General features: G+C 46.1%; 2 protein-coding genes across 15 annotated transcripts in view; both read right to left on the bottom strand.

Moving 5' to 3' along the window:
• Positions 1 to 832, bottom strand: part of LOC106575599 (tensin-1) — a 185,322-nt gene extending 184,490 nt beyond the window's left edge. For 6 of the 14 annotated variants that reach the window (XM_082963554.1, XM_082963550.1, XM_082963547.1 and 3 more), the window contains exon 1: positions 475 to 831. In XM_082963554.1, coding sequence (XP_082819680.1) covers positions 475 to 576 — 102 coding nt within the window. In that variant the 5' untranslated portion in view covers positions 577 to 831. Of the gene's footprint in view, positions 1 to 474 lie in introns of all 14 variants that reach the window. The other 8 variants (XM_082963553.1, XM_045699133.2, XM_082963559.1 and 5 more) reach the window with 3 other exon arrangements.
• Positions 833 to 8,032: 7,200 nt separating this feature from the next.
• On the bottom strand, positions 8,033 to 17,812 carry LOC106575635 (C-X-C chemokine receptor type 1). Its single transcript, XM_014152244.3, has 2 exons — positions 17,606 to 17,812; positions 8,033 to 9,525 (listed from the first exon to the last, which is right to left on the bottom strand). The coding sequence occupies exons 1-2, from the start codon at positions 17,610 to 17,612 to the stop codon at positions 8,456 to 8,458; spliced, it is 1,077 nt and encodes a 358-aa protein (XP_014007719.1). The 5' UTR covers positions 17,613 to 17,812; the 3' UTR covers positions 8,033 to 8,455.
• Positions 17,813 to 26,949: the final 9,137 nt, after the last annotated feature.

Here is a 26,949-nt window from a genome sequence, read left to right on the forward strand (position 1 = left end):
CAGCTTGACTGTTTGGGGTTTGAACTACTTTCACAAAAATATGCAGGTAATTGGCATAGACTATTTATAGTCGCCATATGCCAACCTGAAAATGCGTCATATTGCCTGATTTGCCTCTTGTCTCAGCGCATGACAGAAATGATACAGAGTCCAGTAGCCTACCAGTGTAAACAAGGAGGGTGCATTTTATCTTGAGTTTCAAGCTAAGGTAAACCTTTCTAAACAAATGGAGGCTAACAAGGAAAGTTGCGTGGGTGATAGGAAGACTGCGTGACAGTGACGTCGACGGTGTTATAAGAAACGATGGGTGACAGGTAAACAAACAGACGTCAAAGCAAATGTGCCCAGAAGCCAAACATACAGACCTCCCTTTGATCCATTGTCAAGTCAGATCGTGTACTCGAACTACCTATTTTTACTTAAACGACTCAAGAATATCATCCAAAATCAGGCCAAATTCGTTATTTTTCTTACCTTTGATAAGATTGTGGATTCTTCTTTCTCTTTCTCCTCATAGCGACCGAGGGGCACCAACAACTCGTCCTCACAACAGATGAAACTCACAGTACATCCCATATAGACGAATTCAGCGCACAATGATCCATTCAATTCAAATCAATGTCCCGATATATCGTGTTGCGGCTCTGCTCTATTTTTTCAAATCAAAGCTTACGGTCGCAGTTTCCAAGACACACTGAAAAGTCACGCAGGTGAGACAGGCGCGAGTAGGCTACAACTCGTGTTCCAGTCTCCTCAATAAGTCTCGCATTGAGAAAATACTCAGTTTTCCCGCTGAGATTTGGTGGATAAAATCCGTCGTCTACCTTTACCTACCCCACGCTGGTATGAAGTGGAGCAAAGGCACCCGAAAATGTGTTTGTAATTCAATTCTGCTCATTCCTCCCTCCCTCAGCCTCTCATAACCTCCCCAATACTACAACTTCCAAAGACTGGTCCCCGTGTGGAATATAGGCATGCTTTCTTCAAATCGATGGGTGTTAAAATATGTTTAGCCTTGAAACGTGTGTGTTTATTAATGATGATGACGATGAATATTATTATTGACCTAATATTTAACTATCGATGAACTACAGTACTTCATCCCCATACTGTATTTATTTATTTATTTTGCTCATTTGCACCCCAGTGTCTCTACTTGCAAATTCATCCTCTGCACATCTATCACTCCAGTGTTTTATTGCTATATTGTAATTATTTCGCCACTATGGCCTATTCATTGCCTTACCTCCCTTTTCCTATCTCCTTTGCACACACTGTATATATACACTTTTTCTATTGTATTATTGACTGTATGTTTGTTTATTCCATGTGTAACTCTGTGTTGTTGTTTGTGTCGCACTGCTTTGCTTTATCCTGGACAGGTCGCAGTTGTAAATGATTGTAAGGGGTGGTAACTGGTGGAAGGGAAGTCAGACGCAGGAGAGCAGAACTAGGTAATAGCCGGAGCAGTTTAATTGCAAAACCAACGGCATAAAGAATAACAAACATGGGTACAAAACCCGTCACGCACCAGTAAGCATGTGCACAAGCACTTACAACAAACAATTCCACACAAAGACATGGGGGGAACAGAGGGTTAAATACACAACAATTAATGAGGGAAATGAAAACTAGGTGTGTAGGAAAACAAGACAAAACAAATGGAAAATGAAAAGTGGATCGACGATGGCTAGAAGACCGGCGATGCCGACCGCCGAATGCCGCCGGAACAAGGAGAGGAACCAACTTCGGTGGAAGTCGTGACAATGATAACTTGTTCTCAACTAGCCTACCTGGTTAAATAAAGCTGAAAAAAAGATATCTAATTATAAACCCTAGGCAATCGCCATATTTCTATTGTCCTTTGTAGCTTTCCAAGTTGTGTGATAAGAGATTAACAACCACCTGCAACATTATTCTATGATTCCATGTCTTCGTCTGAAATGTTTCATCTCCATTTTAGTCATTTAGCTGACACTCTTATCCAGAGTAACGTACAATTGGTCCAGGTCAAAAGTAGTGCACTATATACAGTAGTGTGTAGGGTGCCATTTCAGACTAATCCCATGTTTGCCTAGTTTACCTGACTTGCCTAGTTAAATAAAGGTTAAATAAAAATGAATACAAAAATGTGTTGTTTATACTGCAACAGCCAGATAATACTAAGACTGTTGGAGCCATCTGAACAGGGGTGTGGGGGAATTCTGTCCCCACACCCAGTTATGACGACTTAGGGAGAGTGCTTTACTGTGAGCTCATGACAGTAAAACAGAAACTCTCAGATTTTTCAGGAATGAAAAATGGGACACTGAGTGTGTGTATGTTTTCCTTTACATGTGGTGTGTGTGTTTATGTGTGTGTGTACATGGTTGTGTGTGCGTTTGCATGCGTGCCTGTGTGTGTTTTCCTTTATGTGGTGTGTATGTGTGTGTACTGTATGTGAGCATATGCCTACATCATGTGTGTGTTTGACCTACTCTGCTGGCTTCCTCGTGCTGATTGGTTCAAGGTTGGTAAGGAAGTGCTTAAATAAAGACTTCCTCTAATTTAGTTTATTTATATTCCCATATTATTTGAACTGTGGTTCTCTACTCTGGCTTTCCTATCATGGCATATCAGCTACCCTTTCTAGGAGTCAGAAATGACCTGGTATGTACTAATAAACAACATGGTCAAATTATAATTGCACAGTAATAACACATGCCCTACTTGTTTGTTTCTTTGGGATTCATCCCCAGTGCATGTTTGATTGAATTCCACCCATGGTTGTTTTGCAGGTTGGAGGAGGGGGTTGCAGTTGCATCAGAGTGACCTCATCACGTTGCTGGGTTGGATAATACCTCTCTGGGGGGAGAAGTTACGGATAGAGTGTTCTGTTGGGAACCGAGCCTTCTCCTATACATAGGCTGAAGGACCCTCGCTGCTCCTGCTTAAAAACACACTTTTCATGTTTACAGCTCATTGGTCAAGCCTGACCAGTAACAGAATCAAAACATTACATCACATACAGTCACACATATGCTCTCTCTCTCTCGCTCTCTTTCTTTCTCTCTCTTTCTCTCTTTCTCTCTCTCGCTTTCTCTCTCTCTCTTTCTCTCACACAGGGGGGTGGGGGAATTCTGTCCCCGCACCCAGTTATGACGACTTAGAGAGAGTGCTTTACTGTGAGGTCATGACAGAAAAACAGAAACTGGAATAACAGTGTTTGGAATGAGGCCTATAAAACACATCTGTCCAATCCCCGGAGTAAGATCAGGTTCATAATGAGGTAGCTATGCAGTGGTTATGGAGTAGTATATCTGTAGGTCTTTCAGTCTCTCTGGGGGACTGGTTCAATGCCAGAACACCACTCGTACAGAGAAGAACTAACTTTTCTATCATGTTTATTTGCTCTAACGTTTAATGTGATAATCACCGATAATGAAACTGTATGTTGACTACAGTAGCTAAGAACAAGCATCTGTGCTATTTGAAGAGGAATATGGAGCAGCTGGCAGAGTGTACCATGTGTGAAATGGGTGTCTCACACACACACCTTCTCATGTTTATCCACACACACACACACACACGCACGCACGCACGCACGCACACACACACACACACACACACACACACACACACAGAGAGAGAGAGAGACACAGAGAGACATCTACTCATGTTCAGCCACACACCTCTCATGTTTATCTGACACCCTGTTGTGCTGGGAGCATGTCCGGTGCATCAGCAGGGTGCCACACATACATGCACGCACACACACACATCTGACACTCCGTAGAGCACAAAAAAAAGTTTGGGACATAAAAGACTGTAAAAACACCATCAAATCTGCTGAAGTGATTTACATTGTTAAAATCTGTTCCTAAGTATTCCCGCTCATAATAGATGTGATCATATACAAATTTAAGCAAGGTTTTAAATGACTCTGTTTTAGTCAAATATGATATCTGTTTGGGTCAATTTGCAGTCCACAAATTATTTGTAATTATGTTCTGGCCCCCTGACCATCCACTCAAGAACAAATTGTCCCGCAGCTGTATTTAGTTGGTGATCCTGCCCTAGAGGCCAGAGTGTGTTTGGTCTGTCAGCAGACTGTCCAGGGCTGATGACATGCTTGAGGCCACCCAAAGACCTTGGCACCTTGGGAAAGAACATGGCGGGTTCATATTTCTGTGTTTTTTTTAGGTGTGTTTGTGAGTGTGTGTAAAATTAGTACGGCTTGCGTCATGGACAAATCTTTTCATGGCCTAATTCTGAATTTCCAATTAGTTCCACAGTTTCTCTTGAAAATGTGTCAAAGTAAATTTTGGCACTGCTCAATTGTATTGTCCATCTTTTGCAGCCATAAGCAAGTGAAATGGCCACAGAAATAGACTATCCTTCCAGGATGTTAGTTTAACATCTTCCTAATGCACCATTAAAGCAACGATATGTACGTTTTGAGGCAACCCAACCATAATTCACATAGAAATGTTAGTTATAGATCTGTCATTATCATTGAAAGTAAGTTTAAGAAGCGGTAGGTCTGTTCTATGTGCGCTACTTTCAATGCTTCCCATTCTTAAGTTTTGTTATTTGCGTCTTTTAATTTCAGTTTTGTACAATAACTTGAAAAATATTTTTGGTTATGGAAAATATATTAGGTGAACTATTAGAATTTTAGCAACCAGGAAATGGCAGAGCATCTCTAAAGCCCTTGGGGAGCATTTAGGTGATGAGTGCTGCGTCGTTGTGTTGGGGTTAGGAACCTCTCTCTCAGTGGGAATCATCCCTCCCCCAGGGGGCCCCTATCTGATAATTATATTGGTCAGGGGTCAGGCCCAGGAATTTGTCTTGGATGTATTACACAACGGCCGCTACAGGACTGTGTGTGAGGTAGAGGTGGAATACTCCGGAATACACAGCGGAAACTGTGGCCACCTGCTCCAAACCTGTAGTGTTGGACTAGAAGTCTTGTACAGCGGATGAGAGAGATACAGATTAGTTTTAAAGGACGACAAGAGAACTTTTGTTTTGTCTCACCCCCCCCCTCTCTCCCTCCCTCCCCCCTCTGTCTCTCTCTGTCTCTCGTACTCTCTCGCGTGTTTCTCACTCTGAGATGTTTTGACAGATGTGCAAGGTGGAGAATAAGGCTGTGCTTTCTCTACAAATCCCCTTTTATTCAATATACACACACCGCTGTTCTGGAGTAAAGCTAGAGGATATGCCTTTGTTGTTATTGAAAGCCCACCACAGGAGGTTGGTGGCACCTTAATTGGAGAGGACGGGCTCGTGGTAATGACTGGAGCGGAATAGGTGGAATGGTATCAAATACATCAAACACATGGTTTCCAGGTGTTTGATGCCATTCCATTTGCTCTGTTCCGGTCATTATTATGATCCGTTCTCCCCTCAGCAGCCTCCAATGAAGGCCACCTCTCCATTTGATTTGTCACAGACATTTGTTTTGTTTGTTTCCAATTTCATCTGCAGTCCTGAAGTTATTCCTGACACTCTGAAAGAAACTGTAACATTTTAGTTTTTAACAACTTTAGAAGTTAGTTCCAGATCAAGAACTGAAAGACAAGGCATTCTTCCCCGAGGACAGACCCTCAACTCCATACCCAAAACAGTTATTTAACTGTGCTAAGGTTACCTTTCTGAGTTTGTGTAAACACTGAAAACCATTCTGCCAAACACTTATAGAGGTACAAGTACCTTCAGCCCTAGTGCACTATGACCCTAAGGTCAAACTAAACTGTCTTTAGGATCATATCTGCACCTTGGGGTTAGCTACGGCTAACCTGAGCCATGACCTGGGTGTGTGGGAAGGTCATAGGTGAGGGTCAAGCTAGTGTTACAAGTGGACATTTGAGGACAGCGGAGATTGACATGGGGATATCCTGTGGTGGCTCGGGGCTTTGTGATCATCCCAAGGGGAGAAGAGTGAGAAAAGAAAGAGCATGAAAGAGAGAGAGAATAGAAGAGATGGGGGAAGAAGGACAGGAATAGGGTGCACTGAGGAAGAAGGGAAAGGTGTAGCCAATAAAGAAAGTGAAGGAGAGACAGGAAGAGGGATGAGGAGATAGAGAAGGAGAGACAGGAAGAGAGAGGTCATGTGAAGAGCGATGAGGAGATAGATAAGGAGAGACAGGAAGAGAGAGGAGGTCATGTGAAGAGGGATGAGGAGAAAGAAGGAGAGACAGGAAGAGAGAGGAGGTCATGTGAAGAGGGATGAGGAGAAAGAAGGAGAGACAGGAAGAGAGAGGAGAAAATATGAAGAGGGATGAGGAGAAAGAGAAGGAGAGACCGGAAGAGAGAGGAGAAAATGTGAAGAGGGATGAGGAGAAAGAGAAGGAGATAAAAGTAGGGAGGATTTAGTGATAAAGAGATACAGGAGAGAGTGTGTAAGGGTGAGGTAGAGAGTGATAAAGGAGAGAGAGATTGTGTAAGGGTGAGGTAGAGAGAGATACAGGAGAGAGAGATTGGGTAAGGGTGAGGTAGAGAGAGATACAGGAGAGAGAGATTGTGTAAGGGTGAGGTAGAGAGAGATACAGGAGAGAGAGATTGTGTAAGGGTGAGGTAGCGAGAGATACAGGAGAGAGAGATTGTGTAAGGGTGAGGTAGAGAGAGATTGTGTAAGGGTGAGGTAGAGAGAGATACAGGAGAGAGAGATTGTGTAAGGGTGAGGTAGAGAGAGATACAGGAGAGAGAGATTGTGTAAGGGTGAGGTAGAGAGAGATACAGGAGAGAGAGATTGTGTAAGGGTGAGGTAGAGAGAGATACATGAGAGAGAGATTGTGTAAGGGTGAGGTAGAGAGAGATACAGGAGAGAGAGATTGTGTAAGGGTGAGGTAGAGAGAGATACAGGAGAGAGAGATTGTGTAAGGGTGAGGTAGAGAGAGATACAGGAGGGAGAGATTGTGTAAGGGTGAGGTAGAGAGAGATACAATGAGTGAGGACAGGGGAGACAGAGTTCCTTGGCTGTCTTTTTTTGTCATTAGTCCACTGTTGATACAGTCCCAACATGTTTTCCTGTCAGCAGTCAAGTTTTCAAAATATCAAATCAAATCAAATGTATTTGTCACATACACATGGTTAGCAGGTGTTAATGCAAGTGTAGTGAAATGCTTGTGCTTCTAGTTCCGACCATGCAGTAATATCTAACAAGTAATCTACCAATTCCACAACAACTACCTTGTACACCTAAGTGTAAAGGAATGAATACGAATATGTACATAAAAATCTGTTTGGACTCAAGATATGTATCTTGAAAGTTTGGTTGATGAGATGCAAAACATTTTGGGACTGAGTAATGATCAAAAAAAATATCGCTTTGATTGGATTATTCCTTCAACGCTCACACAACACACTGACAATGATGCACCGAAAAGGAATCTCCTTCCTTCCTTCCTTCCTTCCTTCCTTCCTTCCTTCCTTCCTTCCTTCCTTCCTTCCTTCCTTCCTTCCTTCCTTCCTTCCTTCCTTCCTTCCTTCCTTCCTTCCTTCCTTCCTTCCTTCCTTCCTTCCTTCCTCCTTCCTTCCTTCCTTCCTTCCTTCCTTCTCTCTCACCACTCCCTATCCACATCATCCAAACAGAAGACAGGTCCAATATCATAACTGTGACATACTCTGGGCAGCTTTCAAATAGTAGTGACCTCATTATGGCTGTCTTCACCAGCTAGCTAATCAGGAGGCCTATGGTGTAGTCAGAGCTGGCATCCCCATTCAGACCCATGTAATGACTGCCCTCTGCTGGTGAATGGGGGTAAAAGTCATTTGGTAATAACAGACAGAACATATGGGTAATAAACCGGCGGTAGGGCCTTCTTAATACCAAACACTAGAAGGGAGCCAAATATAGCCTTTTGAACCATGTATGGTGAGATAGCTTGCCTGAGACCTAAAATACATCTGCTGGCCCCTGACTGGAAGGTAACTTCTGTTGTTTTTTTGACTCTGGAGTGTTGAAAGATTTGGAGTTGAGTTTATTGTGTCATTATTCCCTTTGAGGAAATGTGTCTTGTGTCTTATCAAGCAGCTTTGGACAAACAACAACAGCACAGGGTATTTATTACCTAATACAACAGACAACAGAGGGCATTATATACATGTACAGACGCCAGGGGCATTAGTATATGGAGGGACATTAAAGAACACATACATACAGGATCTGTGTCTGCAGCTGGATGGTGCCAGCACATATTCAATGTCAGGCAAGGAATGTTAGGCTACAATATGTTACAAAGGGACAATCTTATACTTTATTCAAAGCAGGGTTGGAGGTAATACCATTTCAATTCCAGTCAGTTCAGAAAGTGAACCAAACTCCAATTTAGATTTTAAAAATGTCCTCATTGAAAAGCATTGAAGAGAATTGGAATTGGAATTTTAGAGTACTTCCTGAATTGAGTGGAATTGAAATGGAAATGACCCCAACCCTGATTCAAAGTAATGTGGGAACAACCGGCCAGATCAATCATAACAGTCCATTCCCTTCTGAGGTCTGGGATGTGGACCTGCTAAATCGAGACGACGACCCCCTCTCTGGTCCCCGTGACTTCCTGACCAGGGCACCCAGGTTCCCCCTGAACTTCTCCCCCACGAAGGCATACAGCACTGGGTTAACAAAGCTGTGGACCAGGGCCAGGCTGTGGGTGACCTGGAGGGCCAGGTCCACCCTGTTCCTCTCAGCACAGTCGAAGCGCACCAGCCTGGCCCTCATCAGGGTGTCGGCCATCACCGTCATGTGGAACGGCGTCCAGCACAGGAGGAAGGCGAACACCACGGCAATGATGACCCGCATGGCCCTGTGCTTCTGGAAGCCGCTCGTCTGCAGCAACCGGGACACGGTGATGCTATAGCACGCCACCATAATTACTAGTGGGAGCAGGAACCCTAGGATGTGGCGTAGGCCGCGAGTAGCGAGCCTCCAGTGGGTGGCGCTGCCGAGGTCGAAGCGCTCAACACACCTCGTCGGACCACCGCTGGGGGGCGTGAAGGCTTCGTTGAAGAGGGCAGGGAGAGAGAGGGCGCCCCCCAGAGCCCAGATGAAGGTGCAGGCGTACCATCTGCAGGCCCTTCGGCGGCCCTTACGGGACTTGGCGGGGCGAACGATCACCAGGTAGCGGTCGACACTGATACACACCAGGAACAGGATGCTGGTGTAGAAGCTAGCCTCCATAACCAGGCTGAGGCACTTACACAGGAAGTCACCAAAGATCCAGCCGTGGAGCGTGTTAGCAGCCCAGAAGGGCAGGGTCAGAGCCAGCAGCCCGTCGGCTACAGTCAGGTGAAACAGGAAGACGTCGGATGGGGTCAGGGACTGTTGACTGAAGCCAATCACGAGACCCACAAGTAGGTTACCAGGAACAGCCAACAGGAAGATGGCGATGTGAAGGACACACAGGAATATGACGGCACTGGGACACAGGGGCTGAGCTGCACAGGACAATGTGTTATAGTTCAGGTCAAAGGAGGTGATGTTGGAGTAATAGGAGTCGTTGGTTGAATTGTAATCATAGTCCAGGACGTATGGTTGTTCTAGCTCTGTTGGAGATGGGGAAAACAGTAGTCAGTGTGGATCTTTTTATGATATGATCACTTACTCTTATACTGTTATTCTATCTAAACTTTTGTATAGAGTCAACAGATATTCTGTACATTTCTTTCTATAGATCTATCCATCCCATCCTCCATCCACCCAAACCCATCCATCCATCCACCCACCCACCCAAACCCATCCATCCATCCATCAACCCACCCAAACCCATCCATCCACCCACCCACCCAAACCCATCCATCCATCCACCCACCCACCCACCCAAACCCATCCATCCATCCACCCACCCACCCAAACCCATCCATCCATCCATCAACCCACCCAAACCCATCCATCCATCCATCCATCCACCCACCCACCCAAACCCACCCATCCATCCATCAACCCACCCAAACCCATCCATCCATCCACCCACCCAAACCCATCCATCCATCCACCCACCCACCCACCCAAACCCATCCATCCATCCACCCACCCACCCACCCAAACCCATCCATCCACCCACCCACCCACCCACCCATCCATCCATCCATCCGCCCACCCTCAAACCCATACCCATCCATCTATCTATCTATCTATCCATCCACCCACCCAAACCCACCCATCCACCCACCCAAACCCATCCATCCACCCACCCAAACCCACCCATCCATCCACCCAAACCCATCCATCCAACCACCCACCCAAACCCATCTATCCACCCACTCAAACCCACCCATCCTTCCACCCACCCACCCAAACCCATCCATCCACCCATTCACCCAAACCCATCCATCCATCCACCCACTCATACCCATCCATCCATCCATCCACCCAAACCCATCCATCCACCCACTCAAACCTTCCATCCATCCACCCAAACCCATCCATCCACCCACTCAAGCCCATCCATCCATCCAAACCCATCCATCCACCCAAACCCATCCATTCCACCCAAACCCATCCATCCACCCACCCACCCAAACCCATCCATCCATCCATCAACCTACCCAAACCCATCCATCCATCCATCCACCCACCCACCCAAACCCACACATCCATCCATCAACCCACCCAAACCCATCCATCCACCCACCCAAACCCATCCATCCATCCAAGAAACCCATCCATCCATCCACCCACCCACCCAAACCCATCCATCCACCCACCCACCCACCCACCCATCCATCCATCCATCCATCCGCCCACCCTCAAACCCATACCCATCCATCTATCTATCTATCCATCCACCCACCCAAACCCACCCACCCATCCACCCACCCAAACCCATCCATCCACCCACCCAAACCCACCCATCCATCCACCCAAACCCATCCATCCAACCACCCACCCAAACCCATCTATCCACCCACTCAAACCCACCCATCCTTCCACCCACCCACCCAAACCCATCCATCCACCCATTCACCCAAACCCATCCATCCATCCATCCACCCACTCATACCCATCCATCCATCCATCCACCCAAACCCATCCATCCACCCACTCAAACCTTCCATCCATCCACCCAAACCCATCCATCCACCCACTCAAGCCCATCCATCCATCCAAACCCATCCATCCATCCATCCATCCATCCACCCAAACCCATCCATTCCACCCAAACCCATCCTTCATCCATCCAAACCCATCCATCTACCCAAACTCATCCATCAATCCACTCAAACCCATCCATCCAAACCCATCCCTTCATCCCTTCATCCACCCAAAGTCATCCATCCATCCATCCACCCACACCCATCCAACCATCAACCCAAACTCATCCATCCGCCAAAACTCATCCATCAATCCACCCAAACTCACCCATCCATCCACCCAAACCCATCCATCCACCCAAACTCATCCATCCATCCACCCAAACCCATCCATCCAAACCATTCCTTCATCATCAGGCGCCAACAGAGATGGCTGCCTCGCTTCGCGTTCCTAGGAAACTATGCAGTATTTTGTTTTTTTATGTGTTATTTCTTACAATGTTACCCCAGAAAATCTTAGGTTTTATTACATACAGTTGGGAGGAACTATTGGATAGAAGAGCAACGTCAACTCACCAACATTAAGACCAGGAATACGACTTTCCCAAAGCGGATCCTCTGTTTGGCCTACCACCCAGGACAATGGATGGGATCCCAGCCGGCGACCCAAAACAACGGTGCTGTAGAAGGGGCAGACGGAGCGGTCTTCTGGTCAGGCTCCGTAGACGGGCACATTGTGCACCGCTCCCGAGCATACTACTCGCCAATGTCCAGTCGCTTGACAACAAGGTAGACGAAATCCGAGCAAGGGTAGCATTCCAGAGAGACATCAGAGACTGTAACGTTCTTTGTTTCACGGAAACATGGCTCACTCGAGACACGCTATCTGAGTCGGTACAGCCACCTGGTTTCTTCACGCATCACGCCAACAGAAACAAGCATCTCTCTGGTAAGAAGAAGGGCGGGGGTGTATGCCTTATGATTAACGAGACGTGGTGTGATCATAACAACATACAGGAACTCAAGTCCTTTTGTTCACCTGACTTAGAATTCCTCACAATCAAATGCCGACCGCATTATCTACCAAGAGAATTCTCTTCGATCATAATCACAGTCGTGTATATTCCCCCCCAAGCAGACACATCGACGGCCCTGAAAGAACTTCATTCGACTCTATGTAAACTGGAAACCACATATCCTGAGGCTGCATTTATTGTAGCTGGGGATTTTAACAAGGCTAATCTGAAAACAAGGCTCCCCAAATTCTATCAGCATATCAATTGTGCTACCAGGGCTGGCAAAACCCTAGATCACTGTTATTCTAACTTTCACGACGCTTATAAGGCCCTCCCCCGCCCTCCCTTCGGAAAAGCTGACCACGACTCCATTTTGTTGCTCCCAGCCTATAGACAGAAACTAAAACAGGAAGCACCCTCACTCAGGTCTGTTCAACGCTGGTCCGACCAATCGGATTCCACGCTTCAAGACTGCTTCAATCACATGGACTGGGATATGTTCCGCATAACGTCGAACAACAACATTGACGAATACGCTGATTCGGTGAGCGAGTTTATTAGCAAGTGCATCGGTGATGTTGTACCCACAGCGTCTATTAAAACATTCCCCAACCAGAAACCGTGGATTGATGGCAGCATTCGGGCAAAACTGAAAGCACGAACCACTGCTTTTAATCAGGGCAAGGTGACCGGAAACATGACCGAATACAAACAGTGTAGCTATTCCCTCCGCAAGGCAATCAAACAAGCTAAGTGTCAGTATAGAGACAAAGTGGAGTCGCAATTCAACGGCTCAGACACGAGAGGTATGTGGCAGGGTCTACAGTCAATCACGGACTACAAAAGAAAAACCAGCCCCGTCACGGACCAGGATGTCTTTGCTCCCAGACAGACAAAACAACTTCTTTGCTCGCTTTGAGGACAATACAGTGCCACTGACACGGCCCGCTACCAAAACCTGCGGGCTCTCCTTCACTGTAGCCAATGTGAGTAAAACATTTAAACGTGTTAACCCTCGCAAGGCTGCAGGCCCAGACGGCATCCCCAGCCGCGTCCTCAGAGCATGCGCAGACCAGCTGGCTGGTGTGTTTACAGACATATTCAATCAATCCTTATCCCAGTCTTCTGTTCCCACATGCTTCAAGAGGGCCACCATTGTTCCTGTTCCCAAGAAAGCTAAGGTAACTGAGCTAAATGACTACTGCCCTGTAGCACTCACTTCCGTCATCATGAAGTGCTTTGAGACGAGTCAAGGACCATATCACCTCCACCCTACCTGACACCCTAGACCCACTCCAATTTGCTTACCACAGACGACGCAATCGCCATCACACTGCACACTGCCCTAACCCATCTGGACAAGAGGAATACCTATGTAAGAATGCTGTTCGTCGATTACAGCTCAGCATTTAACACCATAGTACCCTCCAAACTCGTCATTAAGCTTGAGACCCTGGGTCTCGACCCTGCCCTGTGCAACTGGGTCCTGGACTTTCTGACGGGCCGCCCCCAGGTGGTGAGGGTAGGTAACAACATCTCCACCCCGTTGATCCTCAACACTGGGTCCCCACAAGGGTGCGTTCTCAGCCCTCTCCTGTAATCCCTGTTCACCCACGACTGCGTGGCCATGCACGCCTCCAACTCAATCATCAAGTTTGCAGACGACACTACAGTGGTAGGCTTGATTACCAACAACGACAAGACGGCCTACAGGGAGGAGGTGAGGGCCCTCGGAGTGTGGTGTCAGGAAAATAACCTCACACTCAAAACAAAACAAAGGAGATGATCGTGGACTTCAGGAAACAGCAGAGGGAGCAGCCCCCATCTACATTGATGGGACAGTAGTGGAGAGGGTGGAAAGTTCCTCGGCGTACACATCACGGACAAACTGAAATGGTCCACCCACACAGACAGCGTGGTGAAGAAGTCGCAGCAGCGCCTCTTCAACCTCAGGAGGCTGAAGAAATTCGGCTTGTCACCAAAAACACTCACAAACTTTTACAGATGCACAATCGAGAGCATCCTGTCGGGCTGTATCACCGCCTTATACGGCTGCTCCGCCCTCAACCGTCAGGCTCTCCAGAGGGTAGTGAGGTCTGCACAACGCATCACCGGGTGTAAACTACCTGCCCTCCAGGACACCTACACCACCCAATGTCACAGGAAGGCCAAAAAGATCATCAAGGACAACAACCACCCGAGCCACTGCCTCTTCACCCCGCTATCATCCAGAAGGCGAGGTCAGTACAGGTGCATCAAAGCAGGGACCGAGAGACTGAAAAACAGCTTCTATCTCAAGGCCATCAGACTGTTAAACAGCCATCACTAACATTGAGTGGCTGCTGCAAACATACTGACTCAACTCTTGCCACTTTAATAATGGAAAAAATGATGTAATCAATTTATCACTAGCCACTTTATATAATGCTTACATACCCTACATTACTCATCTCATATGTATATACTGTACGCTATACCATCTACTGCATCTTGCCATCTTGATGTAATTAAATGTATCACTAGCCACTTTAAACAATGCCACTTTATATAATGTTTTCATACCCTACATTACTCATCTCATATGTATATACTGTACTCTATACCATCTACTGCATCTTGCCTATGCCGTTCGGGCATCACTCATTCATATATTTTTATGTACATATTTGTATTCATTCCTTTACACTTGGTTGTATAAGGTAGTTGTTGTGAAATTGTTAAGTTGAATTACTTGTTAAATATTACTGCATGGTCGGAACTAGAAGCACAAGCATTTCGCTACACTCGCATTAACATCTGCTAACCATGTGTATGTGACAAATACATTTGATTTGATTCATCCACCCGAACTCATTCATCCATCCACCCACACCCATCAATCCACCCGAACTCATCCATCCGCCCAAACTCATCCATCAATCCACCCAAACTCATCCATCTATCCACCCAAACCCATTCACCCACCCAAACTCATCCATCCACCCAAACCCATCCACCCAAACTAAGCCATCCATCCACCCACCCAAACCTATCCATCCATCTGCCCAAGCTCATCCATCCATCCACCCAAACCCATCCATCCATCCACCCATACTCATCCATCTACCCATCCAAACCCATCCATCCATCCACCCACCCAAATCCATCCACCGATCCATCGACTCAAACCCATCCATCCCAACCCATCCATCATCTACCAAACCCATCCATTGACCCACCCACCCATCCATCTATCCATCCACCAGAACCCATCCATCCATCCACCCACCCACCCACCCACTCAAACCCATCCATCCACCCAAACCTATCCATCCACCCACTCAAACCCATCCATCCATCCAAACCTATCCCTTCATCCATCCAAACTCATCCATCATCCACCCAAACCCATCCATCCATCCACCCAAACCCATCCATCCATCCATCCACCCAAACCCATCCCTTCATCCATTCATCCATCCACCCACCCAAACCCATCCATCCATCCACCCACCCAAACCCATCCATCCATCCACCCATCCAAACCCATCCAGCCATCTACCAAACCTATCCACCCATCCATCCACACAAACCCATCAATCCACCCAAACCCATCCACCCCTCTATCCACCCAAGCCCATCCATCCATCCACCCAAATTCATCCACCCAAACCCATCCACCCATCCATCAACCCAAACCCATCCATCCATCCATCCACCCAAACCCATCAATCAACCCAAACCAATCCACGAACCCATCCATACATCCACCCAAACCCATCCATCCATCCATCCACCCAAACCCATCTACCCAAACTCATCTATCCACCCAAACACATCAATCCATCCACCCAAGCTCATCCATCCACCCAAACCCATCCATCCAAACCCATTCCTTCACCCATTCATCCACCCAAACCCATCCACCCCTCCATCCACCCAAGCCCATCCATCCATCCACTCAAATTCATCAACCCAAACCCATCCATCCATCCACCCAAACCCACCAATCCACCCAAACCCATCCACGCACCCATCCATACATCCACCTATACCCATCCATCCATCCACCCAAACCCATCCACCCAAACTCATCCATCCACCCAAACCCATCAATCCATCCACCTAAACTCATCCATCCATCCAACCAAACCCATCCATCCATCCAAACCCATCCCTTCATCCATTCATCCACCCAAACCCATCCATCCACCCACCAAAAACCATCCACCCATCCATCCACTCAAACCCATCCATCCACCCATCCATCCATCCACTCAAACCACTCCATCCATCCCAACCCATCTATCATCTACCAAACCCATCCACCCACCCATCCACTCAAACCCATCCACCCACCCAAACCCATCCACCCACTCATCCATCCATCCATCAATCCATCCACCAAAACCCATCTACCCACCCACTCAAACCCATCCATCCATCCACCCAAACCTATCCATCCACCCACTCAAACCCATCCAAACCTATCCCTTCATCTATCCAAACCCATCCATCATCCACCCAAACCCATCAATCCACCCAAACCATCCCTTCATCCACCCAAACTCATCCATCCATCCACCCAAACCCATCCATCATCCAAACCCATCCATCCACCCAAACCCATACCTTCATCCATTCATTCATCCATCCATCCACCCACACAAACCCATCCATCCACCCACCCAAACCCATCCATCCACCCATCCAAACCCATCCAGCCATCTACCAAACCTATCCACCCATCCATCCATCCATCCATCCACCCAAACCCGTCCATCCATGCAAGCACATCCACCCATCCATCCATCCATCCATCCACTCAAACCCATCCATCCATCCATTCAAACCCATTCATCCAGCCATCCATCCATCCATATACCCACCCAAACCCATCAATCCACTCAAACCCATCCACCCATTCATTCATCCATCCATACACCCAAACCATCCATCTATCCATCCACCCAAACCATCCCTTCATCCATTCATTCATCCATCCATCCACCCACACAAACCCATCTATCCACCCACCCAAACCCATCCATCCAGCCATCCAAACCCATCCAGCCATCTACCAAACCTATCCACCCATCCATCCATCCATCCACCCAAACCCATCCATCCATGCAAGCACATCCACCTATCCATCCATCCATCCATCCATCCACTCAAACCCATCCATCCATCCATTCAAACCCATTCATCCAGCCATCCATCCATATATCCACCCAAACCCATCCACCCATTCATTCATCCATCCATACACCCAAACCATCCATCCATCTATCTATCTATCCATCCACCCAAACCCATACACCCACCCACCCATACACCACCCACCCACCCATCCATCCATCCACCCAAACCCATCCTCTATCCATCCACCCAAACCCATCCATCTATCCACCCAAACCCATCCATCCACCCAAACCCATCCACCCAAACCCATCCATCCACCCACACATCCATCCATCTATCCACCCAAACCCATCCATCCACCCACCCAAACCCATCCATCCACCCACCCACCCACCCAAATCCATCCCTCCATCCAAATTTCATGAGTATTCTAAAACTATATAGGTTCTCACCTGTCATCTTTGCATCCAGCTCTATGATAATGAAGAGGGAATTGCCACTGTTTTGAAGACATCCCAGCTGGGATGGAAGTGTCAAGACATCCTGTTTTGTGTCACTGCACGTGAGTCATTTGTCAGCCTCAAATTCTGCCTCCTCAATGATCAGAAATGAAAGTCATACACTCCACTTTTTCATTGAATTATCAAAAAGATAAGTTTTACAGCAGTTTGGAACTTTTTAGCCAGTTACTTTTTCTGTCAGCTGTTGGTGGATCTGAGAGCACATTACTAAATATATTACGGTAAGATAGAGACAGACAGAGAAAGACTAGCCTTTAACTTCTGATGCTCTTGTCTTTGAGACATCTTCACTTAAAGACATCCTCCAGTGATTTTTGAACTTTTACTGTTTTTAAAGCAATATCCCAAGTATAAACACAGTCAAATACACACACTAAAGGGTACAAAAATATGCTTTAAGCAAAATAGTGTTTTATAGGCTGCAAACTTCAAGGAGTTGGTCTGATGAGAATGTGTTATGCCATCCTCATGACATGTGACATGCCTGGACCATCTATTTAGGTGTGCCTTTTGTTAAGTAAATCAGGTGTTAAATGAGATGAAAATGAGACTGGAGTACCACTTTAAGATGAGCACCAATGGGACTAATAGTTACACACACGTTAGTCCAGTACAACCGCGGCTATGATCCATTGCTTCTCGGCTTGGCCTAACATGTCACGCCCTGATCTGTTTCAGCTGTCCTTGTGCTTGTCTCCACCCCCTTTATACCTGTGTTTTCTGTCTCTCTGTGCCAGTTCGTCTTGTTTGTTCAAACCAACCAGCATTTTGTGTCTCAGCTCCTGCTTTTTCCAGTTTCTCTTTTCTCGCCCTCCTGGTTTTGACCCTTGCCTGTACTGACTCCGAGCACGCCTGCCTGACCACTCTGCCTGCCCCTGCCAACCTGTACCTTTGCCCCTCTCTGGATTACTGAACTCTGCCTGACCCTGAGCCTGCCTGCCGTCCTGTACCTTTGCTCCTACTATGGATTATCGACCCCTGCCTGCCTTGACCTGTCGTTTGCCTGCCCCTGTTGTTACATTAAACATTGTTACTTCACACAGTCTGCACTTGGGTCTTACCTTAATACATGATATAACCAAACAAAATATTCACCAGAGAACATTTCAACTACTTCCTAAACAAGTACCTGGGGCTGCGAACTACCACCTGTACAGAGAAAATTCCCCTCAGCCACAAAGTGGCAATAAATGTGGGCATTCACACACACACAAACACACAAACGATCACAAATAAACAAGACATTGAGTTTGTCAGTAAGTGATATCTATTGTTAAGGTGTCAGAGAATAATGGTAATCTTGGGTAGAGCTGCTGTGGGATGAGAGGGTCTACATGTCTGTCATTAACATCCCTGTGACCTACATTACACCATGTCAAGGTCCTGTCCACTAAGTGTCACTTACGTGATATGCTCAAATTGCATGCACGTCAATTACTGTCATATTGCAGAAGACACTGGGGTCTTTGGTCAGTGTTGCAAACTCTTTGTACAGGGAAGGATGTGAGGTAAGATGGCTGGGTACCTTACAACATTATGCTCCTCAGGTCCGTCAAGTGTAAAGCTTCTTAGAATGTGGAAATATTTTGTTCTCAAGCAATGAGCGCACACAAAAAAGTAAACAAGAATATTTCAGATATCAATGGTCAACAAACACATTTGCGACAACAATATATCTTCAATTGATAAAATACATGCCATGATCTTGGTGATACTGTGTATCTTGTTTAAAATACAACTCCCTAGTTGTTCAGAAACATAGTCAGTTACCAAGAGAACTTTGGCTAGAGTGTTCTGCACTGCCTCTTTTCCCCTTTACTCTACAAAGCATTCTATGAGTTTCACTATCTGAGAGGGCACTGCCCTGAGTACATTATGATGTATGTTTTTGGCCAGGCCAAGTTGTCACCCTATCATCTTCCTATTTGTCAAATACACACACACACACACACACACACACACACACACACACACACACACACACACACACGCACACACACACACACACACACACACACACCATTGTCGTGTCTTTGGCATCATTAAAACTGAAGACTCATTTATCAAATAACTCTCTGTAATTATTATTACGCGATTAAACTGATTAATCGTGTAACTGTAATTAACTAGGAAGTCGGGGCACCAAGGAAAATATTCAGATTACAAAGTTATATCTGATCAATTAGTCTTCTGATTAATGACGTATTCTTTACCTCACGTCAGTCTCATTCCAAACTTCGTAAATTGTTGGTTATCTGCACGAACCCAGTCTTCACTATGATTCATCCATAAATCAATTGTCTTAAAATCCTTTATTTACTAACTAAGTAATTCACAGAAATGCATAACAAACAGTAGATATGGTTACAAGGAAATCATAGGGGAATGTGCCCTAGTGGGCTACCTTACAACTCATAGTGAAGACTGGGTTGATGAGGGGGAGTGGCAGCAGGCTCTTCACTTTATAAGCTACTTGTAATGAATCCCGCTTCCTGAGTCTGTTTTCTGCCTGAGCTGACTGTTTTCTGTTTTGGAGTCTGTTTTCTGAGGTTCCTGAATGCACCCTGTCTGGTTGCCAGGTGACGAAGCTAGGCGGGAGATCTATCGATTACCCGCACCTGCATCTCATCAGCCATCTGCACACCTGGTCCTGATCATCACCTCTTCTCTTCATAAGCCCTGACCTGACATCCATTCCCTGCTGGATCGTTAGCAATGAACAGTATGTTGTGTCAGCGTATCAGCCTCAAGTCACTAGAGTTAGTTTTGTTGTTCTGTACTTTTTACCAGTTACTCACCTCCGTTTACTCTGTCTACAGTCATTCTCCCGGAACATTCACCCCCCCCCCCCCCCCCCCCCCCCCCCCCTCCGCTGCCGCTTCGTCTCCTGGATTATTCTGCTTTCACCTTGACTCTGTAAATAAATACTCACCTTCATTTTACTCACCTTGTCCTGGTCGGCTTCTGGGTTCTGCTTTAGAGAATCATGACACTACTCCCTTGGATTCCCCTCCGGACCTGCTTACCCTGTCCCAACCCCTCTTGCTCCAGCCTCAGCCTCCGCACTTGGTTTCCTGCAACCCACCCGAGCTTCCCCTGGCCTGCACTCCATCTTCCCCCGTGTTTAAATAAATACCTTGGTTACTTCATCCCAGTCCCCTTGTCTGAGTCTGCTCTTGGGGTCCACTCTGCGTAAAACTAATGCCCTGTCTGTCTCAGTGGCTCAAGGAATCCATTATCAAAGGACAATATAGCAGTAAAGAATTGTTTTGAGAACAAAAATAAACTGACCTGTTTGATAGGTGGCTATCCCAAAATAGAGGCTGTTCACAAACAAATTACAGTTCAAATATGCATGTTTGACAGACAGCTACTGCTTGAGAGGAATTCCCTACAGTCTCTGACTTGGATACTCTCATGCAAAAGTGGTAAGAAGCTTCTTGAAGTGTAGCCTACCAGTCTAGGAGGTAATGGTCCATACGGGGTAATGGGTCCCTTTCCCCTGCTGTGCTAAAACACAGGCCCGTGGTGCAGCGGTCTAAGGCACTGCATAGCGGGGCTAGAGGCGTTACTACAGAACCGGGTTCGTTCCCGGGCTGTGCCACAACCGGCCGGGAGTCCAATAGGATGGCGCACAACTGGCCCAACGTCGTGTGGGTGAGGGGAGGGTTTGGCCGGTGGGGCTGTACTTGGCTCATCGTGCCCTAGTGACTCCTTGTGGTGGGCCGGGTACCTGCAGGCTGACCCCGGTCCCCAGTTGAACAGTGTTTCCTCCGACACATTGGTGCAGCTGGCTTCCGGGTTAAGCTGGCGGGTGTTAAGGAGCGCGGTTAGGCGGGTCATGTTTCGGAGGATACATTCGCCTCTCCCGAGCATGTTGGGGAGTTGCAGCGATGAGACAAGATCAAAATTGGGGAGAATACAAATAAATAACACATAGGCCCTAATCCAAGGACTATGTATATATTATCTAATCCCTAACCAGGAGAATAAAGGGAACTGAAAGCAGTTAACACCTACAACAGATTGTAATCCCTGGATGGTTCCCCTCTCTCCACTAGGATTCTCTGCCTCTGACCCTATTACAGGGACTGAGTCACTGACTTATTAGTGCTCTTTCATGCCGTCCCTAGGAGGGGTGCGTCACTTGAGTGGGTTGAGTCACTGACCTGATCTTCCTGTCTGGGTTGGCGCCCCCTTCGGGTTCGTGCCGTGGAGGAGATCTTCGTGGGCTATACTCAGCCTTGTCTCAGTGTAGTAAGTTGGTGGTTTGCGGATATCCCTCTAGTGGTGTAGGGACTGTGCTTTGGCAAAGTGGATGGGGTTATATCCTGCCTGGTTGGCACAGTCTGGGGGTATCGTCGGACGGGGCCACAGTATCTCCCGACCCCTCCTCTCTCAGCCTCCAGTATCTATGCTGCAATAGTTTATGTGTCGGGGGCTAGGGTCAGTCTGTTATATCTGGTGTAATTCTCTTGTCTTATCCGGTGTCCTGTGTGAATTTAAGTATGCTCCCTATAATTCTCTATCTCTCCCTCTCCCTCCCCTCCCCTCCCGGAGGACCCGAGCCCTAGGACCATGCATCAGGACTACCTGGCCTGATGACTCCTTGCTGTCCCCAGTCCACCTGGTCGTGCTGCTGCTCCAGTTTCAACTGTTCTGCCTGCGGCTATGGAACCCTGACCTTTTCACTGGACGTGCTACCTTGTCCCGGACCTGCTGTTTTCTAACTCTCTCTCTCTCTCTCTCTCTCTCTATAGCACCTGCTGTCTCAAACTCTGAATGCTCGGCTATGAAAAGCCAACTGACATTTACTCCTGAGGTGCTGACCTGTTGCACCCTCTACAACCACAGTGATTCTTCTTATTATTTAACCCTGATGGTCATCTATGAACGTTTGAACATCTTGGCCATGTACTGTTATAATCTCCACCCGGCACAGCCAGAAGAGGACTTGCCACCCCTCAGAGCCTGGTTCCTCTTTAGGTTTCATCCTAGGTTCCTGCCTTTTTAGGAAGTTTTCCCTAGTCACCGTTCTTCTACATCTGCATTGCTTGCTGTTTGGGGTTTAGGCTGAGTTTCTCTATAGCACTTTGTGACATCGGCTGATGTAAAAAGGGCTTTATAAATGCATTTCATTGATTGATTGATAAACATTCTGAGTGGACCCTGTGGTTTTCCTTACCTGCAATGGATTTAAGTGAAGATAGACTTTTGTTTACTGTTTTTCACTTTCTTGTGCCTCGTTTTATATTCCTTATCACCTTCTTGAGCAGTAGGCCTGTCCCTACTTGAATTGAGATTCCTCTGGTCTGCCCAATAGAGAGGACTTGAGGGAGGGGAGATGAGGGGAGATAAATGGGGAAGGAAAATGATTGGATCCATAGCCCACACCCAAGAATCCAATTTCAATTCTGTTCTGTAAGGTAGTGTCATGTCTTTGGCATCATTAAATTGAAAACGTATTTTTAGTTTATCAAATCAATTCTCTGTAATTATTATTACGTGATTAACTAATCAGGTAGATGTAATTAACTAGGAAGTCAGGGCACCAAGGAAAATATTCAGATTACAAAGTTATAATTTTCCTAATATAACTTTCAGATATTTTAATATCTGATCAATTAGTTTTCTAATTAATGATGAATTATTCTTTACCTCACGTTAGTCTCATTCCAAACGTCGTAAATTGTTGGTTATCTGCATGAACCCAGTCTTCACTGAGTCATCCATACATCAATTGTCTTAAATCATTTATTTTTTAACTAACAAAATAATCACAGAAATGCACAAACAAACAAGTAGATATGGTTACAGGAAATTATAGGGGAATGTTCCCTAGTGGGCTAAACCGGCATGGCGGCTTGGTAGACAAAAGGGAAGTGGGGGTCGACTGAGATAAAAGACACTACAAAGTTGATAATTATAACAATTGAAATGCTAATCCTTTGCACATGAAAGCTCACTCATTCGGGAATAATGGCAATCGATATATATATTTACGCTCAGTTTGTCGTCTTGATCTCTATTGGAAAGTTCATTTCTGTTGGAGAGTTTGTCCGCCCTCTCTCTCTGCCGTGGTTAGAACGCATAGTTCAGAGTAACATTCAGCAATGTTGTTATAGAATAGATTTGTTCTTATTCTGTCGGTTAGATAGTCTCAGAGTTTAACCACGTGGTATGGTTAAGAATTCAGCAATGGGTTCAAACCTTAGCCCTCTCATAATTGAGAGAAGCATGGTCTCTAGTGGGAAAACCCAGGTGGGGGTTTTATTCGGAACATAGAAAAGGGCTGTCCCATGATGCCAGGTCATGTCTGTGCTCCTGGGGGCGGGCCAATGACTTAGTGAAACTTTAAACAGAAATACAATTCTCTCACATTAACATAATTACATAGCATCACATCATTTCAGAAATAGTTTCATCTTTACTCATTCATTTTATACCACAATTAGATGCAAGCCTCACAACTGAGACTCTTGTATAAACAGGGTTATGGTAATGTGGCTGTATTGTCTCTCATGAGTTTCACAAAATTGTACCGAACGGACCAGATCATAGCTGGCTACTTCACCGACCTTTTATACATTCTCCAGAAAATGAATATTGTTCAGTTCTCAAGTTCTGTTGTTCCTTTGTTCTCTCTATGAAAACTCACTCTCTCTTTATACTGTCTGGCCATGAGGAAGAATCTCCTCCAGGAATTTACGACCTGCCTAACAGCAGCCTGGGTGTAGGAGAGAGAGAGAGAGAGAGGGGGATGGTGCAGAGAGAGGGGGATGGTACTCGCTGTACCCAAAGAGGGCAACGTTACTTGAAATAAAACGTTGTGTCTCCTCATTAAACGTAACCATTACACGCAGTCTATATTATCAATCAATCAAATGTATTCATGAAGCCCTTTTTACATCAGCAGATGTCACAAAGTGCTATACAGAAACACAACCTAAAACCCCAAACAGCAAGCAATGCAGATGTGGACTGAGTTATAGTGGATTGAGTTAGTCGTGAGTTGATTGAGACGGGATTGCTGTTTTATATGCTTACTTAAAATAATAGCAAGTATATGACTTGACAGTAAGATATTTTTGAGGGAATCAGCTGAACTATAAGGTTGTTCGGATGATTGTATTCTGAAACCAGTCTTCCAAATCTTCCAAATATCTAGATAAGGTATTTCTGGATTGTGGGTCGGCTGCAGTGATGTGCACATAGAGAGAGGACAACAAGGTGTAACAGCAGTATCTGGCAGGCACATATTTATAGTTATGATCTGATGGGAAGCATCATTTAATGGAACAGTTTGTTTCACCTTTATTTAACCAGGTAGGCCAGTTGAGAACAAGTTCTCACTTACAACTGGGCCCTGGCCAAGATAAAGCAAAGCAGTGCGACACAAACAACGCAGAGTTACACATGGGATAAACAAACGTACAGTCAATAACACAATAGAAAAATCTATATACAGTGTGTGCAAATGTAATAAGATTAAGGAGGTAAGGCAATAAATAGGCCACAGTGGCGAAATAATTACAATTTAGCAATTAAACACTGGAGTGATAGATGTGCAGAAGATGAATGTGCAAGTAGAGACACTGGGGTGCAAAGGAGCAAAAAAACTAAAAACAATTAAGGGATGAGGTAGTTGGGTGGGCTATTTACAGATGTGTACAGGTGCAATGATCGGTAAGCTGCTCTGACAGCTGATGCTTAAAGTTATTTAGGGAGATATAAGACTCCAGCTTCAGTGATTTTTGCAATTTGTTCCAGTCTTTGGCAGCAGAGAACTGGAAGGAAAGGCGGCCAAAGGAGGAATTGGCTTTGGGGGTGACCAGTGAAATATACCTGCTGGAGCGCGTGCTACAGGTGGGTGCTGCTATGGTGACCAGTGAGATGAGAGAAGGCGGGGCTTTACCTAGCAAAGACTTATAGCTGACCTGGAGCCAGTGGGTTTGGCGACGAATATGAAGCGAGGGTCAGCCAACGAGAGCATACAGGTCACAGTGGTGGGTATTATATGGGGCTTTGGTGACAAAATGGATGGCACTGTGATAGACTACATCAATTTGCTGAGTAGAGTGTTGGAGGCTATTTTGTAAATGACATCGCCGAAGTCAAGGATCGGTAGGATAGTCAGTTTTACAAGGATATGTTCGGCAGCATGAGTGAAGGATGCTTTGTTGCGAAATAGGAAGCTGATTCTAGATTTAATTTTGGATTGGAGATGCTTAATGTGAGTCTGGAAGGAGAGTTTACAGTCTAACTAGACATCTAGGTATTTGTAGTTGTCCACATATTCTAAGTCAGAACCGTCCAGAGTAGTGATGCTAGACGGGCGGGTGGGTGCGGCAGTGATCGGTTGAAGAGCATGCGTTTAGTTTTATTTGCATTTAAGAGCAGTTAGAGGCCACGGAAGGAGTGTTGTATGGCATTGAAGCTCATCTGTAGGTTTGTTAACACAGTGTCCAACGAAGGGCCAGAAATATACAAAATGGTGTCGTCTGCATAGAGGTGGATAAGAGAATCACCAGCAGCATGAGCGACATCATTGATGTATACAGAGGGAAGAGTCGACCCGAGAATTGAACCCTGTGGCACCCCCATAGAGACTGCCAGAAGTCCGGACAACAGGCCCTCCGATTTGACACACTGAACTCTATCTGAGAAGTAGTTGGTGAACCAGGCGAGGCAGTCATTTGAGAAACCAAGGCTGTTGAGTCTGCCAATAAGAATTGATTGACAGAGTTGAAAGCCTTGGCCAGGTCGATGAAGACGGCTGCACAGTATTGTCTTTTATCGATGGAGATTATGATATCGTTTAGGACCTTGAGGGTGGCTGAGGTGCACCCATGACCTGCTCTGAAACCAGATTGCATAGCGGAGAAGGTACAGTGGGATTCAAAATGGTCGGTGATCTGTTTGTTAACTTGGCTTTCGAAGACTTTAGAAAGGCAGTGTAGGATAGAAATAGGTCTGTAATAGTTTGGGTCCAGAGTGTCTCCCCCTTTGAAGAGGGGGATGACCGCGGCAGCTTTCCAATCTTTAGGGATCTCGGACGATACAAAAGAGAGGTTGAACAGGCTAGTAATAGAGGTTGCAACAATTGTGGCGGACTGTACCATCAGAAGATCCTTGCCCATAAAATTATGTTTAACGTGGGGGTAGTATTGGCTACACATGACTCCTCATTCTAGCTAGGCCATGCTACTCGGATTGTCGTATTTTCAAATCAACCATATGAACCCCTACTATTGACTGTTACATTTTATAACTGT

The sequence above is a fragment of the Salmo salar genome, chromosome 17, assembly GCF_965601325.2.
Source record: "Salmo salar chromosome 17, fSalSal1, whole genome shotgun sequence".
Classification (NCBI taxonomy): domain Eukaryota; kingdom Metazoa; phylum Chordata; class Actinopteri; order Salmoniformes; family Salmonidae; genus Salmo; species Salmo salar.